This window comes from Elephantulus edwardii, unplaced genomic scaffold (assembly GCF_000299155.1).
Source record: "Elephantulus edwardii isolate Elephantulus edwardi_28Jun2011 unplaced genomic scaffold, EleEdw1.0 scaffold00078, whole genome shotgun sequence".
NCBI lineage: Eukaryota > Metazoa > Chordata > Mammalia > Macroscelidea > Macroscelididae > Elephantulus > Elephantulus edwardii.
The window spans coordinates 3,262,824-3,280,567 of NW_006399828.1; the positions used below are offsets into that span (position 1 = coordinate 3,262,824).

Consider the following 17,744-nt stretch of genomic DNA (forward strand, 5'->3'; position numbering starts at 1 on the left):
AACTAGGATGTTGCTTATGGGCCCTGAGACCAAAGAACCTGCCTGTAAGATTACAGCTCAGGCTCACCGAGAGCCACCCACCTAGATCAAGCCTGTCCACAAAGAGCGGCCGTTCATCTGCCGCCCCCCACCAAACAAAGCCCCGCTGCCGAGCCCAGACTGCTCCCCAAAGCGGTTCCACTGGGTCTCTAGGTCCCGCCAGCTGGTCCCGAGGAAGCCGAAGCGGCAGTGGCTGCTAGGCGACACCCTTCCCCACCCCGCCAAGGCCAAAGTAAAGCCCCGGATGCAAAGAGAGCCTACATTTCACGACGGCAGGTAATGCTTTACGTTCAGGGTCCCCAGCGGGATATCGGGGCTCGGTGCTGAAAAACCCCAGGCGGCGTGGGATGAAGACTCCAAGTCCCGGCGTGTTGTTCGGTGCAGGGGCCTGTGCATGCTGGGAGCTGAAGTCTCGGGTAGGTAGGGCGTTCCCAGCGTGCAGTGCGGGGGGACTACGAATCCACCGGGGCGGCGGGGGGGTGAGCCGGGAGGCTGGAGGCGCTGTGGCTGAGGTGCTTGGGCGCTGGTGGCCTGAGCGAGCGAGATCATGACTGTGGCCTCGGTGGCGTCACTCGCCAGGCCGCTCTTTCTGAGGTTTCCCTAAGCAGCCTCCACTTGAGCCGCTCCCAGGTGAGGTCGGGCTGTGGGTCAGGGGCGGGGGAAGGGTTGGGAAGCAGTGGTCCTGGTTTATTGAACTACCCCCGCATCTCATGGGCCCCACGCGAGGTTGAAGACGATAGTAAGACTTCGCTCACTCAGACACCCAGGGTGCTAGTGGCACCCAGGGTGGTGCCCTCGGAAAGGGGGGGGGGGGGAAGAAAGAAAAGTTGTAGCCACCTTTGGTGGCACGATCCAGCTCATGCAGTGGAGAGGGAGCAGTGCAGCAGAGATCGTGGTTTGGAGGGAATTGAAAATGGGAACCCTGCATTCTCCCGTGCAGTCTTACCTGTGGTACCTGTTCCCTTGCTCATCGAACGCTCCAAGGTTGTGGGATTAGTGTAGAGTGAAAACTCCAAGGGAAAGAAGTTAGCACTTAATAGTCCAGTGTGGGGGTTGGAGAGAGCAGTTGTTTCTCCCTTTCCTGGTTACCTTGGAGCACTCTTTTTTTATGCCATTTTTATGGACAATTGCTCTTGTGATCCTTGGTCCTGTGTGTGCTTCAGGGCTCCGAGCTCTGGTGACCTAGAGGCAATCAGTTCGAATCCAGCAGCTGCTGTATGGGGGGTGGAAGATGGGCATTCTCCTCTCGTGTGATTTACCGCCTCTGCAAAACCTCCTGGAGTGTCAACCTCATAACAGCTGTAGTAGCTTTGAAATATAAATGATGTTCCTAACTTGGAAACTGCGCTTCTCATTTTAATTTCTTTTCTTAAGAATGATAGTGGATTTTTTTCTTTGGAAAAGAAACACTTCTTTCCAATACACATATTTAGAATATAACAAAAACTACCGGAATAGAAAACAAAAACAGCTGATTTTTTTTCTTAGATCAGTTTGAATGACATCATGTTTGTAATGATACTTAGTCCTTTATTAACAAACATTATATGCCCCAAAGTGTTCACTACCTAATTTAATTTTCGTAGGAATTCAACAAGATCCATGTTTATGTCCTCAGTTTCCAACTAAGTTAAAAAAAACAAACAAAAAAACCCCAAACCAACCCAGAACTGAGGCTTGGGTAGGTCAAGTTCCCTGCTCAAACTTAAATACTCTGAACACCTTTCTGACTGGAGTTCATGTTCTTAATAATTGCTATGCCTTCACATGTCTGCTGAGAGCCATTATTTATAAAGTACAGGAACTACAACCTTTTACTTAAATATGTTGCATTCTAATTGTGTAGTTTTAGCTCTTCAGGAATTTGAACCAAAAATTCCTCTATTTAGTGCTTAGATAATTTATTGGAGAAGGTGGGAGTCAGATTTAAAATTAATTGAACATATAATGTGTTGGAAACTGCTTACTGCTACAAACTTATTTTCATAAACAGAATCTGTTATTTTTTATTGCAGTACGTTGTTCAGGTTGTTCATTATACATTATGGTTCATTATAACTGCTTATTATATTTATTGGGAAGGGAACTCTTTTGACATAGCCTGTAGTGAGTTGTGCTTTTAACTCAAAAGCTGGACCACCTCCTCCTTCATAGTGTGAATCCACCAGTCATTCTTTGGTGGAAAAGACGAGCAGTCTCCTCCTACGTAATTTACAGCTTCAGAAAATTTCTTGGAGCGTAAGCTATGATTCAATTCTGATTTCAGGCAGTGACTGACAATTATACTTATTCATTTACTTGTTTTGAATTGGGGAGTTCTTCTCTCCTGGTCTAATGCTGCTCATCCAAAGGCCACGCTTCTCTCATGGTTCGAATCCACTAGTCACTTCTTGGGAGAAAAATGAGTAAGCTTGTTAGTGTTAGAAACCTACTGCTGTCTCAGCTGAGGGGGAACCTACTTCATGGCAGTGAGAGAATTTGCTTTGTATGTATTGGTGTCAGCTGCCTCTCTATCGTGTCGTGTTTATATGCTCAGCATTTCTAAAGGACTGGCCTAAGTTTTAGTTTTAGATTTATGTTACAGATTTATGTTTCAGGATTGAACATAGGTTCAAAGAAGTTAAATAATTTCTTATTATTTGTTAACATTAAGATTTTAACAAAAATCCTCACTGAAAGCAGAACTGTATTTAAATTTCATTGTTGAACTCATTCTAGCAATAAGGTTGAAGTTACAGACTGTGCTAGACAGCAGGAATGTGGCAGAAAGCACGTTAGCTGTTGTCTACATTCTTAGTTGTTGCAGTCCTTTTTGTATCTAACTCTAGTGTGGAGAATTAGTTTACGTTCTAGTGCCATCACTTACTGTGTACTTTTGAGGAAAAAGGACCATTACTTTTCATCAAATTTTCTTCACAAATTCCATTTTCACACGTAGAAAAGATGTATGTATCAATTGCTTAAATGACCTTGTTATAGGAACACTTAGCCAGGACTTGCCTTCTTTCATCTCTAACCCATTATGAACAGTTTTGTCTCACCAAGATCACATCACAGGAAAGATTTGCCTTTTATAATTGCTACTTCTCTTTTCTTTCCCAGACCTCATCTTTCTGTTGAGGAGCAACTGGTGAGTTTGAAACACAGCCCTTTAAGTAAGCAACCCTGTGTTTGACTATCTGTGCTACCAGTATCAGTCTATATTCCTTAGAGGGTACTTCCATTCCCTTTTAAAAAAAAATGCCTTATCAGAAAAAATAAGTATTGCTAACTTTCTCGGTACATAAAAGGAAAGATGACCCTAAGAAATTTAATATGTGCTATTGTTTTGTTTTTGCGTTGTTCTCAAGGAGAGAAATGAGCTTATAGCAAGTTAACACTTGTCCTCTCTCAACAGGAAGAGACTGAAAAGTTTAGCGGGAGTCTTTGTAAATGCATTCTTTGCAAATTTTGTAGGCCAAACAAAATATTACACAGACTTACAGTCTATTGCTCTTAGTGAATAAGAATTTTTTTGGGGGAGAAGGGGGATTTCCAGTCATTCATTGTTGCCTCCTCCCCCCAATTCACTCTTCTTGAAGTGTAAAAGAAAAAATCTTTCCTTGTTATGCAGTCCCTCCCCCCAAGTCCACTCCACTGTGCAGCCTTCATTCTGGACTCCTGACAATAATACCTAATCATATATCCATTTTAAACAGTTTTCTCCCTCATCTGTTTCAATGCAGTATACATCATTCATCCCCTCTTTCTCTGTCTTCACCCATCCCCTATGTCAGTCCTGTTTTGCAACAATGGCACTATGCAATATTTGTCCTTTTGTGACTGAGATATTTCACTCAGCATAATGTCCTCCAGGGTCAACCATTTTGCATAATTTTTCATGAGTTCCTCATTTTTCAATGCTGCATAGTATTCCATTGTGTAAATATACCAGAGCTGCTCTATCCATTCGTTTGTTGATGGGCACTTGAGTTGTTTCCAGCACTTTCTATTGTGAACAAAGCCTTGAATAAGATTATTTTTCAAAAGCCTTTAACTTCAAATGACTTTCCTTTCAAGCCCAATATTATCACATTCTTGAAAAAAAGAACATTTATAGGTTTATTCCCGACCCACAGTCATTCTAGAATAATTGTCAAATAATTGAATGAGTGTTCACTCAATTATGTTGAAAAAAATGTATTAAGTTTTTTATCTCAATGATGTGCTTCATGTATAGCGCTAGCAGTGGCAGTCTGAAATTATTCTATATCTGAGGTGGAAAGCACCGATGCTCTAGTAGAACTTCCTTCTGTGGAAATAAATTTATTCAAATACATACTAAAACTCTTGAAAAGAACTTTGAAAAAAGGACAGTAAAAGAAATTTTTAAAATGTGAGGGAAGATAATTGATATAGTCTCTTAAGCCTAGATATTCAACAACCTGATAATATATATTCTTATAAATGAAAACAGAAATTAGAAGAGGTAAGAAATGTTCAACATGAGGAAATAGTAAATTTTTATTTTTAGATTTTTATTTTTTTTAAACATGATTAAGTGATCATACACTGCAACTTTATCACTGTATCTCATTATAACCTCTCAGGAATTTTCAAAAATTCTGCTGTCTTGGCCTTTTAGAAACTCTCTCACATTGATTCTGCGTTTACGTGATTGATTAGTAGTAATGGATATTAAGTAAGCAGAAGAAAGTAAAGAAAAGAAATAAAGTAAAGAAAGTTAGTGAATTGGGACTTGTTCTCCTACCTGCTATAAGATCACCATAACAATGTCCAAACTAACCTGTGACCCATCAAACCAGCTTTTCAAGCTAAGATTTCTATCCTTCTGCCTGTACAATCAGATATTAGTAAGGGAAAACTAGCCAGCTGTGTGGACCCAGTCAAGACTAACAGAAGAAAAACTCAGCTTCTCAGCTTGACCCAGCCAAAATATCTTTTTGGGTTTATAATCTGCTTTATTTCTGGAACTCTTTAGGACCAGCATAAAGTGTCAAAAAGATTTTGCATCCAGCTAGAAAAGAGGGCTGGAAGATCAACATGTAATATAGCCAGAGTTCTTTTGGAGAATGATTACAGGCCTACACCCATAGAAAGAGGAATCTAAGCTTTAACAAATCCTTCAGTTCCTGAGCCTTTTTCCTGAGATCCTTGATACCGTTAATTTTTCAGATTAATGTTGGCTAGAATGCTAAGAACTACAAAAAAAGACTTACCAACTTTATCCTATCAGCTTCAGACTCACATTCCTGGGTTTCCCTGAATCATTTACAAATTCATTTACTTTTCTGTTTCTGAAAGTTATTTTTACAATTTCCTCTCCTATTGTCTTTATCCCCGTGAGTTTTACCCTTGCTATTTAAAAAAAAAGTTACTGCCGTAATGTAAAGTAAGGAAGGAGCTGAGGTAATTTCCGTTTTAGTCTTTGATCTTATACAGGAGCACTGTTGGCTTTTAAAAAAATGTTAATAGGAATATACAGGTTGTATTAGGCTGCATTCTTTAGAGAAGGTAAACCAATGAATTATAGAGAGGGGAGAAGGGAATTGATTTATTTGTTTCTTTCTGGAAAATGGCAAGTTCCAGGTCTGTAGGTCAGACCCTCTAGAGAGGCATCCAGAGAAGCTAATGAGTCCAAGTTCTCAGCGGTGAAGCAAGTTGCAGAGTTCTGGTTTTGGAGGCTGCCAGCTTCAATTGCTGTCAAATCTAAAAGCCATCTTGTGAGAGCAGGGTCATAGACAGCTGTTTTGTAGTGTGACATATCCAAATTCATCCAGTATAGCAGACCCCTGGTTCAAGTCAGGAACCAGTTGTAGAGCAGACAAGAATAACTTCTTGCCAGAGTCTAAACATTTATACATTGTAGTCCACAACTCTGAGGAGATCTTTCCTTAAACAGATAAATCTTAATATATTTTAAAATTTTTTTATTGTTCGATAAAATGTTTTACATTATTTTTTAAATTGGTTTGCTTACAATATTTATATACATTGTGAATCACACTATTCTTCATTTGCATTGTGTTTCATACAATCATTCTCATGCATTATGTTTATAAAATTAATCACCATTACACCTTGCCCATAATTACCCTCTTTTTTTATTATATTTTTACAGAACCTTTTATAATGCTGTCTCGTTGATGTCATACAGGTTAGGATTTAAAACACATTTTGTTGTTGTTCTGTGCCATCGAGTTGCCTGCAACTCCTAGTGACGCTATGTACAACATCCCTAAACCTTGCTCTGTCCTGTGCCAGTCTCACTGTATCCGACACACCTACCCCCACTACCCCAGTCACTGAATCAATCTATCTTATAGAGAGTCTTCCTCTCCTGTGCTGTCCCTCTACCCTGCCAAGCATGATGTCCTTCTCCAAGGACTGGTCCCTCCTTGCAACATGTCCAAAGAATGTCAGACGAAATTGCAGAATCCTTGCCTCCAAGAGCAGCCTGGCTTAACCCTCTCTAGAATGAACATGTTCATTCTCTTAGCAGTCCATAGTATATACTTAATACTCTTCCCCAACACCACAGCTCAAAGGCATCAATTCTCCTTCTATCATTCCTAGTCATTGTCCAGCTCTCAAACGCATAGCAAGTGGTTGCAAAGACCACGGCCTGTATCAGGCACACCTTAGTCTCCAGACTGACATCATTACTCTTCAGTACTCTGAAGAGGTCTCTAACCGCAGACTTTCCAAACTCAATATGTCTTTTAATTTCCTGGCTGCTGGTGCCAAGAGTGTTGATTGTGGAGCCTAGCAAACTAAAGCTGCCAACAATTCTCAATCTTTTCACCATCTATCATAATGCTGCCATTTGGCCCAGTGGTGAGAATCTTTGTGTTCTTGATATTGAGGCTCAATCCATGTTGAAGGCTACAGTCCTTGACTTTCTGTAGCAAGCGCTTCAGGTCCTCCTCAGTTTTCAGCAAGCAGGGTTGTGTTATCTGCATAATGCAGATTACTGATGAATTTTTCTCCAATCCTGATGCCACATTTCTCCTCATAGAGCCCAGCCTCCCAGATAATATGTTTTGCATATAGATTGAAAAGGAATAACACATAGGATAGTTACATTATACTTAACATCATAACCATGTTCAATAATAGGGATACCAAATAAAAAATCAGAGTCACTGCTGTACAATTAATTCTGACTCATACCATCCCTCCTCATAATTTCTAATTTCTAGCACTATAGATCTTTACTGGAGATTACGGTTCATCTTTTTTTGCCTCCTTCCCTCCTCCCCCCACCCCTGCCCCAAGGAGTGGTTCATAGATTAGAACAGCAGAGCTGTTCACCTGTCAGCCTGACATATGATACACTATGCCACCAGGATTTCTTAATAATAGGTGTCTGTTCACTTTGTTGTTGTGTACCATCAAGTTGAAACTATTAGCTGACCCGCCAGCATGTTTTCAGAGGCAGTAATCACATGGTAGGAGATTATCCATCCAGCTAGTGAATCCAACCCTGTGCCTTTGGGATTACAGTACAAAGTACTTACCACTAGGCAACTAGAGCTCCCTCTTGCAACTCCTTACCCTGTAGACCAAGAGACTCTAGACTCAGTATAAAGCCACTGTCATTCACTCTCTTCAAACTCATATTGACCCTCTGTTGCATTTCTGAGACTTAATCTTAGAGAGAAAACTACACATATTTCTGTTGAAATGTCTGATGAACTGTTGACCTTTTGGTTGTTATTTTTCGGTGCTGTTGAGTCTAGCACAACTGATAGGGACCCTATAAACAGTAGAGCTGAACCCTGTCCTATCCTGAGTCATCCTCACAATTTTGACATAGTCAAGCCCATTGCTGCAGTCACTGTTTTCAATCCTACTACTTGAAGATCTTCCTCTCCTTCACTATCCCTCCACTTTCCCAAGCATGATGTCCTTCTCCAAAGAATATTCTCTCTTAGCAACATGCCCAAAGTATGTGAGACAAAGCTTCACCGTTCTTGCCTCCAAGGGGCACTCAGCTGAACTTTCTCCAAGACATATTTGTTTGTTCTTTTGGTATGCCTTGGGATATTTACTACTCTTCTTCAACCCCACAGTTCGATGGCATCAGTTCTTCTGTCATACTTATTCTTTATCCAGCTGTCAAATGCATAAGAAGTAACTGAAAAGACCGTGGTTTAAATCAGCACCTCTTAATCATCAAACTAATTTCATTTCTCCTCAGTAATTTGGAGAAATCTCTTACTACAGATTTTCTATGTGTAGTGTGTCTCCTGGTCTCCTGGCTTCTAGTACCAAGTATATTGACTATAGATCCAAGTAAGATGAAGTTGTTGACAGTTTGAATCTTTTCTCCATCTTTCATGATGTTGCCTAAAGGCCTACTGGTGAGAATTTTTGTTTTACTGACATTGAGATGCAATCCCTATTAAAGTTTGCAGTGTTTGATCTTCTTCAGCAACTGCTTCAGGTCTTCATCACTTTGAACAAACAGGGTTGTGTCATCTGCATAACACAGGTTATTGAGGAGTTTTCTTCCAATCTTGATGCCACATTTTGCTTTGTAGAGTCAAACTTCTCTGTTTATTTACACATCATACAGATTGACTGGGTATGGATGAAGAATACAACCCCTGACATAACCCTTTCTTAATTTTAAACCATGTAGTGTTCCCTTGCTCAGTTCGCAGTAATTTCTTTCTTCAGGTATAAGTTTGGCATGAGCACATTTAAATGTTTTGGGATTCCGATTTTCTCAGTATTAGCCATAATTTGTTGTAATCCACATGATCAGATTCCTTTAATAGTCAATAAAACCCAAATAGGCATTCTTCTGGTACTCTTTGCTTTTAGCCAGAATCCATATGTAATGAGCAATGATAAGAGGCAGCAAACCCTCTTTTAAACACACATTGGAACAAAAATGGACCTCTTACACTCAGGCAGCTGTCCTCCAGATTTTGTGGAATAGACTGATGAGCATGTCTAGCACTAGACTGATGATCATGTCTAACATACATTTGTCTGTTGAAACATGTCTGTTGGTATCCCATCACTTGCTCAAGCTGCAAGTTGCAGGGCTTAAGGATGCTATGGGCAGAATATTGAATGATTCAGGAAGCATTAAAAGAAGATGTAAGGAGTATACAAAGTCATTATACCAAAAAGAATTGGCTGACACAGGAAGAATTTCGAGCAACAGCATAATTATCAAGAGGCAGTGATGATGAAGGAGGAAGTTCAGGGTGCTCTAAAGGACTGAGCAAAACTAAAGCCCCAAGAATTGATGAAAGATCAATTGGCATATTTTAACAAACAGATGATGCCCTGGATGTGCTTGCCATGTTGTGCCAAGAAATCTGGAGGATAACTACTTGGCCAACTGGTTGGAAGAGATCTGTACTTATTCCCATTCCAAAGAGAGGTGACCCAACAGAGTGTGGAAATTATAAATAACATTACTGATATCACACACTAGGAAAATCCTACTGAAGATCATCTAGAAGCAACTGGAACAGTACATTGACAGAGAACTACCAGAAATACAAGCTAGATTTAGAAATGATTGTGGTACTAGAGACATTATTGCCAATGTCAGATGGGTCTTGGCAGAAAGCAAAGAGTACCGAAAGAATGTCTGTGTTTCATTGACTATGCAGAGGCATTTTTGACTGTGTGGATCACAACAAATTGTGGCTAACCAGGAGGAAAATGGAAATCCAGAACACTGACTTTTCTTATGTGAAGCCGATACTTAAGCAAGGAAACAGTCCTCAGAACAGAGCAGGAAAAAACTGCATGGTTCAAAATCAGGAAAGGAGTGCATCACGGATGCCTCCTGTCTCCATACCCTTTTAATCTGTATGCAGAACAGAGCATTCCAGAAGCAGGGCTTTATGAAGAGGAATGTGGCTTCAGGATTGGAGGAAGCCTCATCAACAACCTATGTTATGCAGATGACACAATCTTATTTGCTAAAACTGAAGAAGACTTGAAGCTGCTGAAGTTCAAGGACTGTAGACTTCAATATGGATTGAAGTGTAACATCAAGGAGACAAAGATTCTCACCACTGGGCAAATTGGCAGCATCAGTATGGATCGTGAAGAGATTGAGATTCCACGGTCAACACTCTTGGAAACAGCAGCCAGGAAATCAGGAGATGAATTGCATTGGGAAAGTCAGCTATGTGAAACCTCTCAAGAGTACTGAAGAGCAACAACGTCAGGCTGGAGACTAAGGTCTGCCTGATCCAGGCTAGAGTCTTCACAATTATGTGCTATGCATCAGAGAGTTGGACAGTGACTAGGGATGAAAGAGAATTGATGCCTTTGAGCTGTGATGCTAGAGAAAAGTGTTGAATGTACCTTGGACTGCGAGGAGAACAAACAGGTTTGTCCCTTGGAGTCAAGGATTTTGAAGCTTTGTCTGACATACTTTGGGCATGTTGCAAAGAGAGACTGGTCCTTGGAGAGAGCCATCATGTTTGGGAGAGTGGAGGGACGGCGCAGGAGAGGAAGACCCTCGTTGAGATGGATCAATTCTGTGATTGGGGTGGTGGGAATGAGTGCTTGAGACGGCGATGTTGGTACAGGATAGAATGGCGTTCAGGCCACTTGTACATAGGGTCGCTGCGTTGCAGTCAACTTGATGGCACATAACAACAGCATATGTATAGTATTTTGTACAAAATAGGAAGTCTACATTTGTATTACTTAATACCAGTTTTAAAAGATAGAATTGTACGTATAATATTAAAAGGAAGCCATACTTCAGCCACAAAAAGACAGTATGCATTGGGATGTTACTGATAAGCAGGTATGTTTTGGAAAATGTAAGGATGGGATGCCATATGCAGAACTTTATGAAAAGAAACAGCCCTCAGATTCACTTGTTATTTTCACTATTGTACTTCTAAAATTAATGTTCTACAATGAGCAAACTATTTATAGAATGACACAAGTGGAATTATTATGTGCTTACACGTTAGAACTGTCTTCCATGTGACTGTGTTTGCTTCCCAGGTTACCTGTGACAACTGATAAGGATTGAGCTCTGAAAGGAGTCATACTGCCAACCTAAAAGCATGTGATTCAAATCTCCCAGCTACTCTAAGACAGAAAGATAGACAGTGCCCTCTAATGCAATTTACTGTCTTTGAAAACCCACTGGTAAGTCAGCTATAAGTCGGTTACAACTCTATATAACAGTATAACAATCCAGTTAGCTAGGGAGATAGCTCTAAATATTAATTGCTAAAAATAAAAATTATAATACAAATAAAATGTTATAGTAGAAATTTGAAACCCACATCAAAAAAACAAAGAATTTTGCTTCAGGTAGGAATGTGGAGTGGTAGTCATCTAATGAGTCTGAAGTTGGATAAAATTTGAGCCAAGCTTCTATCTCAAAATATCAGTATACCATCTTTTTCTTTTTCAGCTACTATTATTTTTTAAATTTGGAACAAGTAAGCAAAGGTTTTTCATATATTTTCTTTGTCATTTTCCCCCCCAGTTTTTGTCCATGAGAACATATGAAAAAGATGGCTAATATTAACTTCAAAGAAGTAACCTTAATCGTAGGGATAGTGACTGCCTGCTATTGGAACAGCCTCTTTTGTGGTTTTGTTTTTGATGATGTTTCTGCAATACTAGATAATAAAGACTTACATCCAACTACACCTTTAAAAACATTATTTCAGAATGACTTCTGGGGAACACCTATGTCTGAGGTAAGTAATTATAACGCAAATTTTAAAATTATTTGTTGCTCTCTAATCCTCAATTCTTTATTTTCATTGCCATTATAATAATTATGAGGTTCCCTCCCCCTGAATTACATGAGACATATTTTAATAAATTGAACAGGAAGTTTCAGATAAGATTTTCTTCTTGAAAATGTCCTTAATTCTTTCCTTGGTTATGTAGTTAGGCTTGAGTCGTTTACAAAATAACCGTGTGTGTGTGTGTGTGTGTGTGAAAATCAAGCATGTAGAAAGAGCAAGAGTTGTATCATAAAGCTGCTTTTTCTTAATTCATTTTATTCCTGTTTTGTGAGTGAGGTAAAAAAAATAGGACTATTGTGATATATTTAACCATTTTAAAAGATTATAAGTTAAATAAAAAGTATTTTTAAAAGATAAAATGTAGTATGTGTAACAAATTCAAAAGTCTTATACTAAATATTTGAAGTGTCTGTGTCATATCTCTTACCTGAAAGTTATTTTAGTTACATATTGAGAACCTGAAAGAATCATTCATTTTTACGAAAGTAATTTTTCTCTGCTAATAATTTATTTTTTAAGTTCAATTCTAAACTATTTGGACTTACATGGATTATATGGATTGGGGTCTAATTTTTAATTCTGACGTATACTGTTTCTAGTTGTTATTAGATGTCATCAAGTCATAAGGTCTAGTCATAGCAACACCATAAACAACAGATTGAAAATTTGCCCTATCCTTTGTCTTCCTCACAATCTCTCTGTATTACATGAACCATATGTAGTTATTTTTGTCTTTAGCTGCCATTGAATCAAGTATGACTCAAAGCAGCCCTGTGAACAAAGATTTGAACCCTGTCCTATCTTCTGCCATTCTCACAATTACTGATACGCTTTATGCCCTATTGCTCTAGTCATTGGTCAGTCTACCTGGTTGAGGGTCTTCCTTTACTTTCGCAAGCCTGATGTTTTCTAATGAATAGTTTCACCTAGCCGTATATTAGCTGTGTGAATTGCTGAGAACACAATTTTTAGATGGCATGTCATTTTCTTGTCTGTGAAATGAGATTAATACCTTGAGCCTAAACAAGTGAAATAATGTGCCGGTCTGTAGGAGGTGGCACATGTTGTTAGTCACCATCAAGTTAGACTCTCCCTCCTCATGAAATCTTCATGCACAATGTAACAAAGCACTGCCTGATTCTGATCCATCCTCATGATTGGTTGCAGATCAGACTTTTGTTATTCATAACATCTCATTGAATAATTTTTGTAAGTAGACCAATAAGCCTTCCTTGCTAATTCTTATTACCTGAAAGATTTATTTCCACCAGTATCGTTCATCATAGTAGCAGGCAAGCCTCCACTGTCAGCCAGGTGATGGCATGCAAGTAAAGTGTAGAAGAAGAGATTGATCAGTTTTGCTATTCTGTCAGACTTAAATTGACCTGATTTGGAGCTGAAAAAAATGGCTATTATGCTCATCAGTGAGATGATATTAAGAAGAACTAAGAAGTGCAACATATCCCTTGGACCTAAAAATCTTTGTGTGAACCAGAGAGGGAGAACTGTGGTAGCACCAGAAGAGGTGGAAGAAAGCCAGTCTATTGTGGGTCAGAATTGTGGACACTGGTCCCATGGAGCAAGAATGCAGACAGAGTGGGTACTTTGGGGCATTTACTCAGGGAGCTAGGTCTACTGACTCATGGAAATAGAGCTGAGCCCTTTGAGCCTAAGTGTGAAAGTGACACATAGTTAGAATTAAGAGACACAAGTGTAACACGCACTTGTCTGAACAGAGTAGAGGACAAGGCAATGGGTTCAAAAATCAAAGGGAGGCCTACATGTGACCACAGCTGAAAAGAGGATGTCTGGATTGAATTATACAACTGAATGGTCCCAAATATGAATGGTAACTTAGCACTTTGCTGATAAAACCTATAATTGTGGGTACTGTGAGTTCACAGTGACCATTACAATGAATTATCTAACCCAGTAGAGAAATAGAACAGCAGTTATTGCAGTGTGTTGCCATTCTCGGCATGACTGAGGACAAGGCCCTGCTGAGGGGAAAAAAAATGGAGAGAGCAAGGCACAGGGGGCTCAGGCTTAGACCCAAAGCAAAAAGGTTTTATTCTTCTTCAGCATATATAGAAAGAAACATTCCATTACTCTCAGAATAACTAGACTTCTTGCTATACAGCAAACAGTTATCTCAGAGACCATATATATATAACAATTATCTCTGGAGTTAGAAAGGAATGTGTCTTTGGTCATTAGGAACCAGGGCCTTTAATGATTTACTCAGATAGTTTTAACAAAGACAAAAAGAGTTTATCTCTGTCCTCTACAAATTCACAAGGACAATAGCTTCTAGATAGTTTGTATTTTCTGCAAACTCTCAAGGCCTTTAGTTTCTCATTAATAAAGCCTTCTAAGTTGTTCTTCTGAGTCTTATGAGATCTCATGAAACATCTCTATTTTTCTTGGGGATATGTCCATGTGCTTGCTTAGATGTTTTTCGGCTAGCTTCGCGCTAGCATTCCAATGGTACATATAAACTTACAAGCACACAATTACTCAAAATGCAGTGACTTTCAGAAAGTCTCACAGCAGTGTTTACTATACAGTGTGGAATGTGGGAACATGTTTGACCCTATAGGAATAAGTTTTGTGATGTTGATAATTCTTCCTTCCTTTAAAGTTAATGGCAGTCAGACACTATTGCTCCCAGAACTGCCATCCTGTGTTTACAAAGACTAAGCCCATTAGTGGTGGATCTAACAACTCTTGCAGTAGAAAACTTGTCAACTTTTACTCCAGGGGATGCTGTTGTTAAGTACCATTGACTCAACTATAGCTCATGGAGACCTTGTGAATGGCATATCAGAATCTTGCCCCACCCTACACCATCATCACAGACTCCTCAATGCTGAAGTTCATTGTGGCAGTCACTGTGTCAGTATACCTTATTCCTTTCTGTAAGGGTTAGAGATAGAAGGAAAGAAGGAAGACTCTTAGAATTCTCTAGGGAGGAAATAGAACAAAAATACTGAATTTGGATTATGCCAAGAAAAGAGAAAGACCATACCTGGAACATCTGGGAAGTCAGCAGAAGGAACACTAGAAGCAAGGCTGACTTAGTATGAGAAGATGGAGCCTGGCCTCCTATGTTATCTTAGAACTGACACCCTGAATTCAGACTTTTCACCTCCTAAACTGAAAGAAATAACTTTCTATTTGTTCACTCATTTGAGATATATCTATTTTGTTGTTGTTGTTGTTGTTGTTGTTGTTGTTATGTGCTTCAAGCCACTTGTGACTTGTGGAGACCTTAATATGTACAAGAGCACTGAAGCTCGCACTGTCCTGAGCCAGTCTCACTGTCTCTAACATACCTATCCCCATTATCCCAATTACCATATCATTCCATCTCATCCAGGGTCTCCCTCTCCTGTGCTGTTCCTCCACCCTTCCAAGGATAATGTCCTTCTCTAAGAACTGGTCCTTCCTGGCCACATGCCCAAAGTATGTGAGACAGAGCTTCAAAATCCTAGTCCTCAAAAGAGAAATTTGGTTTTACCCTCTCCAAGACAGACCTATTTGTCTTCTTGGTGATCCATGATATGTTTAAGTCTTCTCCAGTAACACAGCTCGAAGGCATCGATTATACAGTACTATATGACTAAGGCACCATACGACTTGTATTGGTTTAATGCAGTCTCCTAAAAACAAGAAAGATAAAGCCTTTATATAGAAAATCCTGAAAAATCCACAAAAAACCCCCCATATTTTTTATTGTTATGTACCAGAGGAATGTCTATCTGTGTTTCATTGACTATGCAAAGGCATTTGACTGTGTAGATCATAACAAACGATGGTTGACTTTGAGAAGAATGGGAATCCCAGAACACTTGATCGTTCTAATGCGAAACTTATACTTGGACCAGGAGGCAGTCGTCAGAACAGAGCAAGGGACCACTGCATGGTCCAAAATTGAAGGACATAGGCCAGGGATGCATCCTTTCTCCATACCTTTTCAACCTGTATGCAGAACAGATTATCCGGGAGGCTGGGCTCTATGAGGAGAAATGTGAGGTCAAGATTGGTGGACGATTTATCTACAATCTGCGTAATGCGGATGACACAACCCTGCTTGCTGAAACTGAAGAGGACCTGAAGCGCCTGCTGCAGAGTGTCAAGGACTGCAGCCTACAATATGGATTGAGGCTCAATGTCAAGAAGACAAAGATTCTCACCACTGGACCAATCGGCAGCATCAGGATGGATGGTAAAGAGATTGAGATTGTACACAGCTTTAGTTTGCTTGGCTCCACAGTCAACAGTCTTGGCACCAGCAGCCAGGAAATTAAAAGGTGCATTGCCATGGGAAAGTCTGCTGTTAGGGACCTCTCCAAAGTGCTGAAGAGCAATGGTGTCTCTCTGGAGACTAAGGTGCATCTGATACAGGCTATGATCTTCTCAATCACTTGTTATGCATCAGAGAGTTGGACAATGACCAAAGAGGATAGAAGGAGAATTGATGCCTTTGAGCTGTGGTGCTGGAGAAGAGTATTGAGAATACCATGGACTGCTAGGAAAACAAACAGATTTGTCCTGGAAAGGGTTAAACCAGGTGGCTCCTTGGAGGCAAGGATTCTGAGGCTCCGTCTAACATATTTTGGACATGTTGTGAGGAGAGACCGGTCCTTAGAGAGGGACATCATGCTTGGGAGGGTGGAGGGACAGCGCAGGAGAGGAAGGCCCTCTATGAGGTGGATTGATTCAGTGACTGGGATAATTGGGATGGGAGTGTCAGAGACAGTGTGATTGGCACAGGACAGAGCGGAGTTTGGGCTGTTGTACATAGGGTCGCTATGAGTCGCAAGACACTCGACAGCACATAACAACAACTATCAAGTCAGAATTGACTCGTAGCTGACCCTCAGGCAAGCTGCCAGAGATTCTAAGTTGCCCAGGAAGAGATTGCTCAATTTTCTTCCACAGAGCAAAAGTGGGCTCAGAGCAGCTAGTGGATTCGAGTCACCTGCCTTTGGATTGGCAACACAAGTAGAATTGCAGAGTATAATATTAACAAAGAAAAGTCAATTGAGTTTTCATATATGGGAATATAGGAGAATTCCAGCAATGGAAAAGAAATGAAATTAATTCTAAAAATAAAGGAAAATGCCTAGAAATTATAAGCTTAACCAAGAAGCTGAAGATGAAAATGTGCTAAATATATGTGAAAGAAATTAAAATCTCCATAGAAATAAGTTAGTTTTTGTGGTAACCAGGAAAACTGAGCATTGTTAAGATGTAAATTCTACCCAAAGTAATCTAGAGATTTATGCACTGTCTGTCAGAATTGCAGTAGCCCATTCTTGGGTTGTTGTTTGTTTTTTTTTAAAAGATCTTCAAATTTGTGATGAAATATAAGGGGTACTAGTAGCCAAAACAATCTTTAAAAAAACAAAAAACAACACATAACTTCTTATTTAACTGAACAGATAGTATCAAAATTGTGTCACTTACATAAGGATAAACAGATAAGTGGAACAAAATTAAAAGTTCATTCAGAATTAATATATGTAAAATCTAATCAGTTTTGATAAAAGCAACAAGTCCATTCAATGAGGGAAAGAATAGTCAACAAGTAGTGGTGGGACAGCTTGATTTTCACAACAGGAAAATACAGTTGTTTCCTCAGAAAGTTAAATATGCAGTATCAGGGTGACAGAGCTTTCTGTTTCTAGATTTAGATCCAAGACTAAAACTATTGGAAACAACAAAATCAGCAGATACATGTTTGCTTGTATTCAGTAGAGCATTATTCACAGCAGCCAGAAGATGGATGCAACCTAAAAAATGGATAAATTGTATTTGTGTAAATTAAATATTTGAATTCACCAGCTGCTCTGTGGGAGAAGGAGGGGCAGTCTCCCCCCCCCATACGAACTCTCTGAAAACCTGCCAGAGGGTCAGCTGTGTGTCTGTCCTGAC

General features: G+C 39.8%; 1 protein-coding gene across 1 annotated transcript in view; it reads left to right on the forward strand.

Annotated features, from left to right (window-relative positions):
• Positions 1-489: 489 nt before the first annotated feature.
• The window catches only part of TMTC3 (transmembrane and tetratricopeptide repeat containing 3), a 71,147-nt gene continuing 53,892 nt past the window's right edge, over positions 490-17,744 (forward strand). The window contains exons 1-2 of the mRNA XM_006889495.1: positions 490-669; positions 11,534-11,750. Coding sequence (XP_006889557.1) covers positions 11,553-11,750 — 198 coding nt within the window. The 5' untranslated portion in view covers positions 490-669; positions 11,534-11,552. The remainder of the gene's footprint in view (positions 670-11,533; positions 11,751-17,744) is intronic.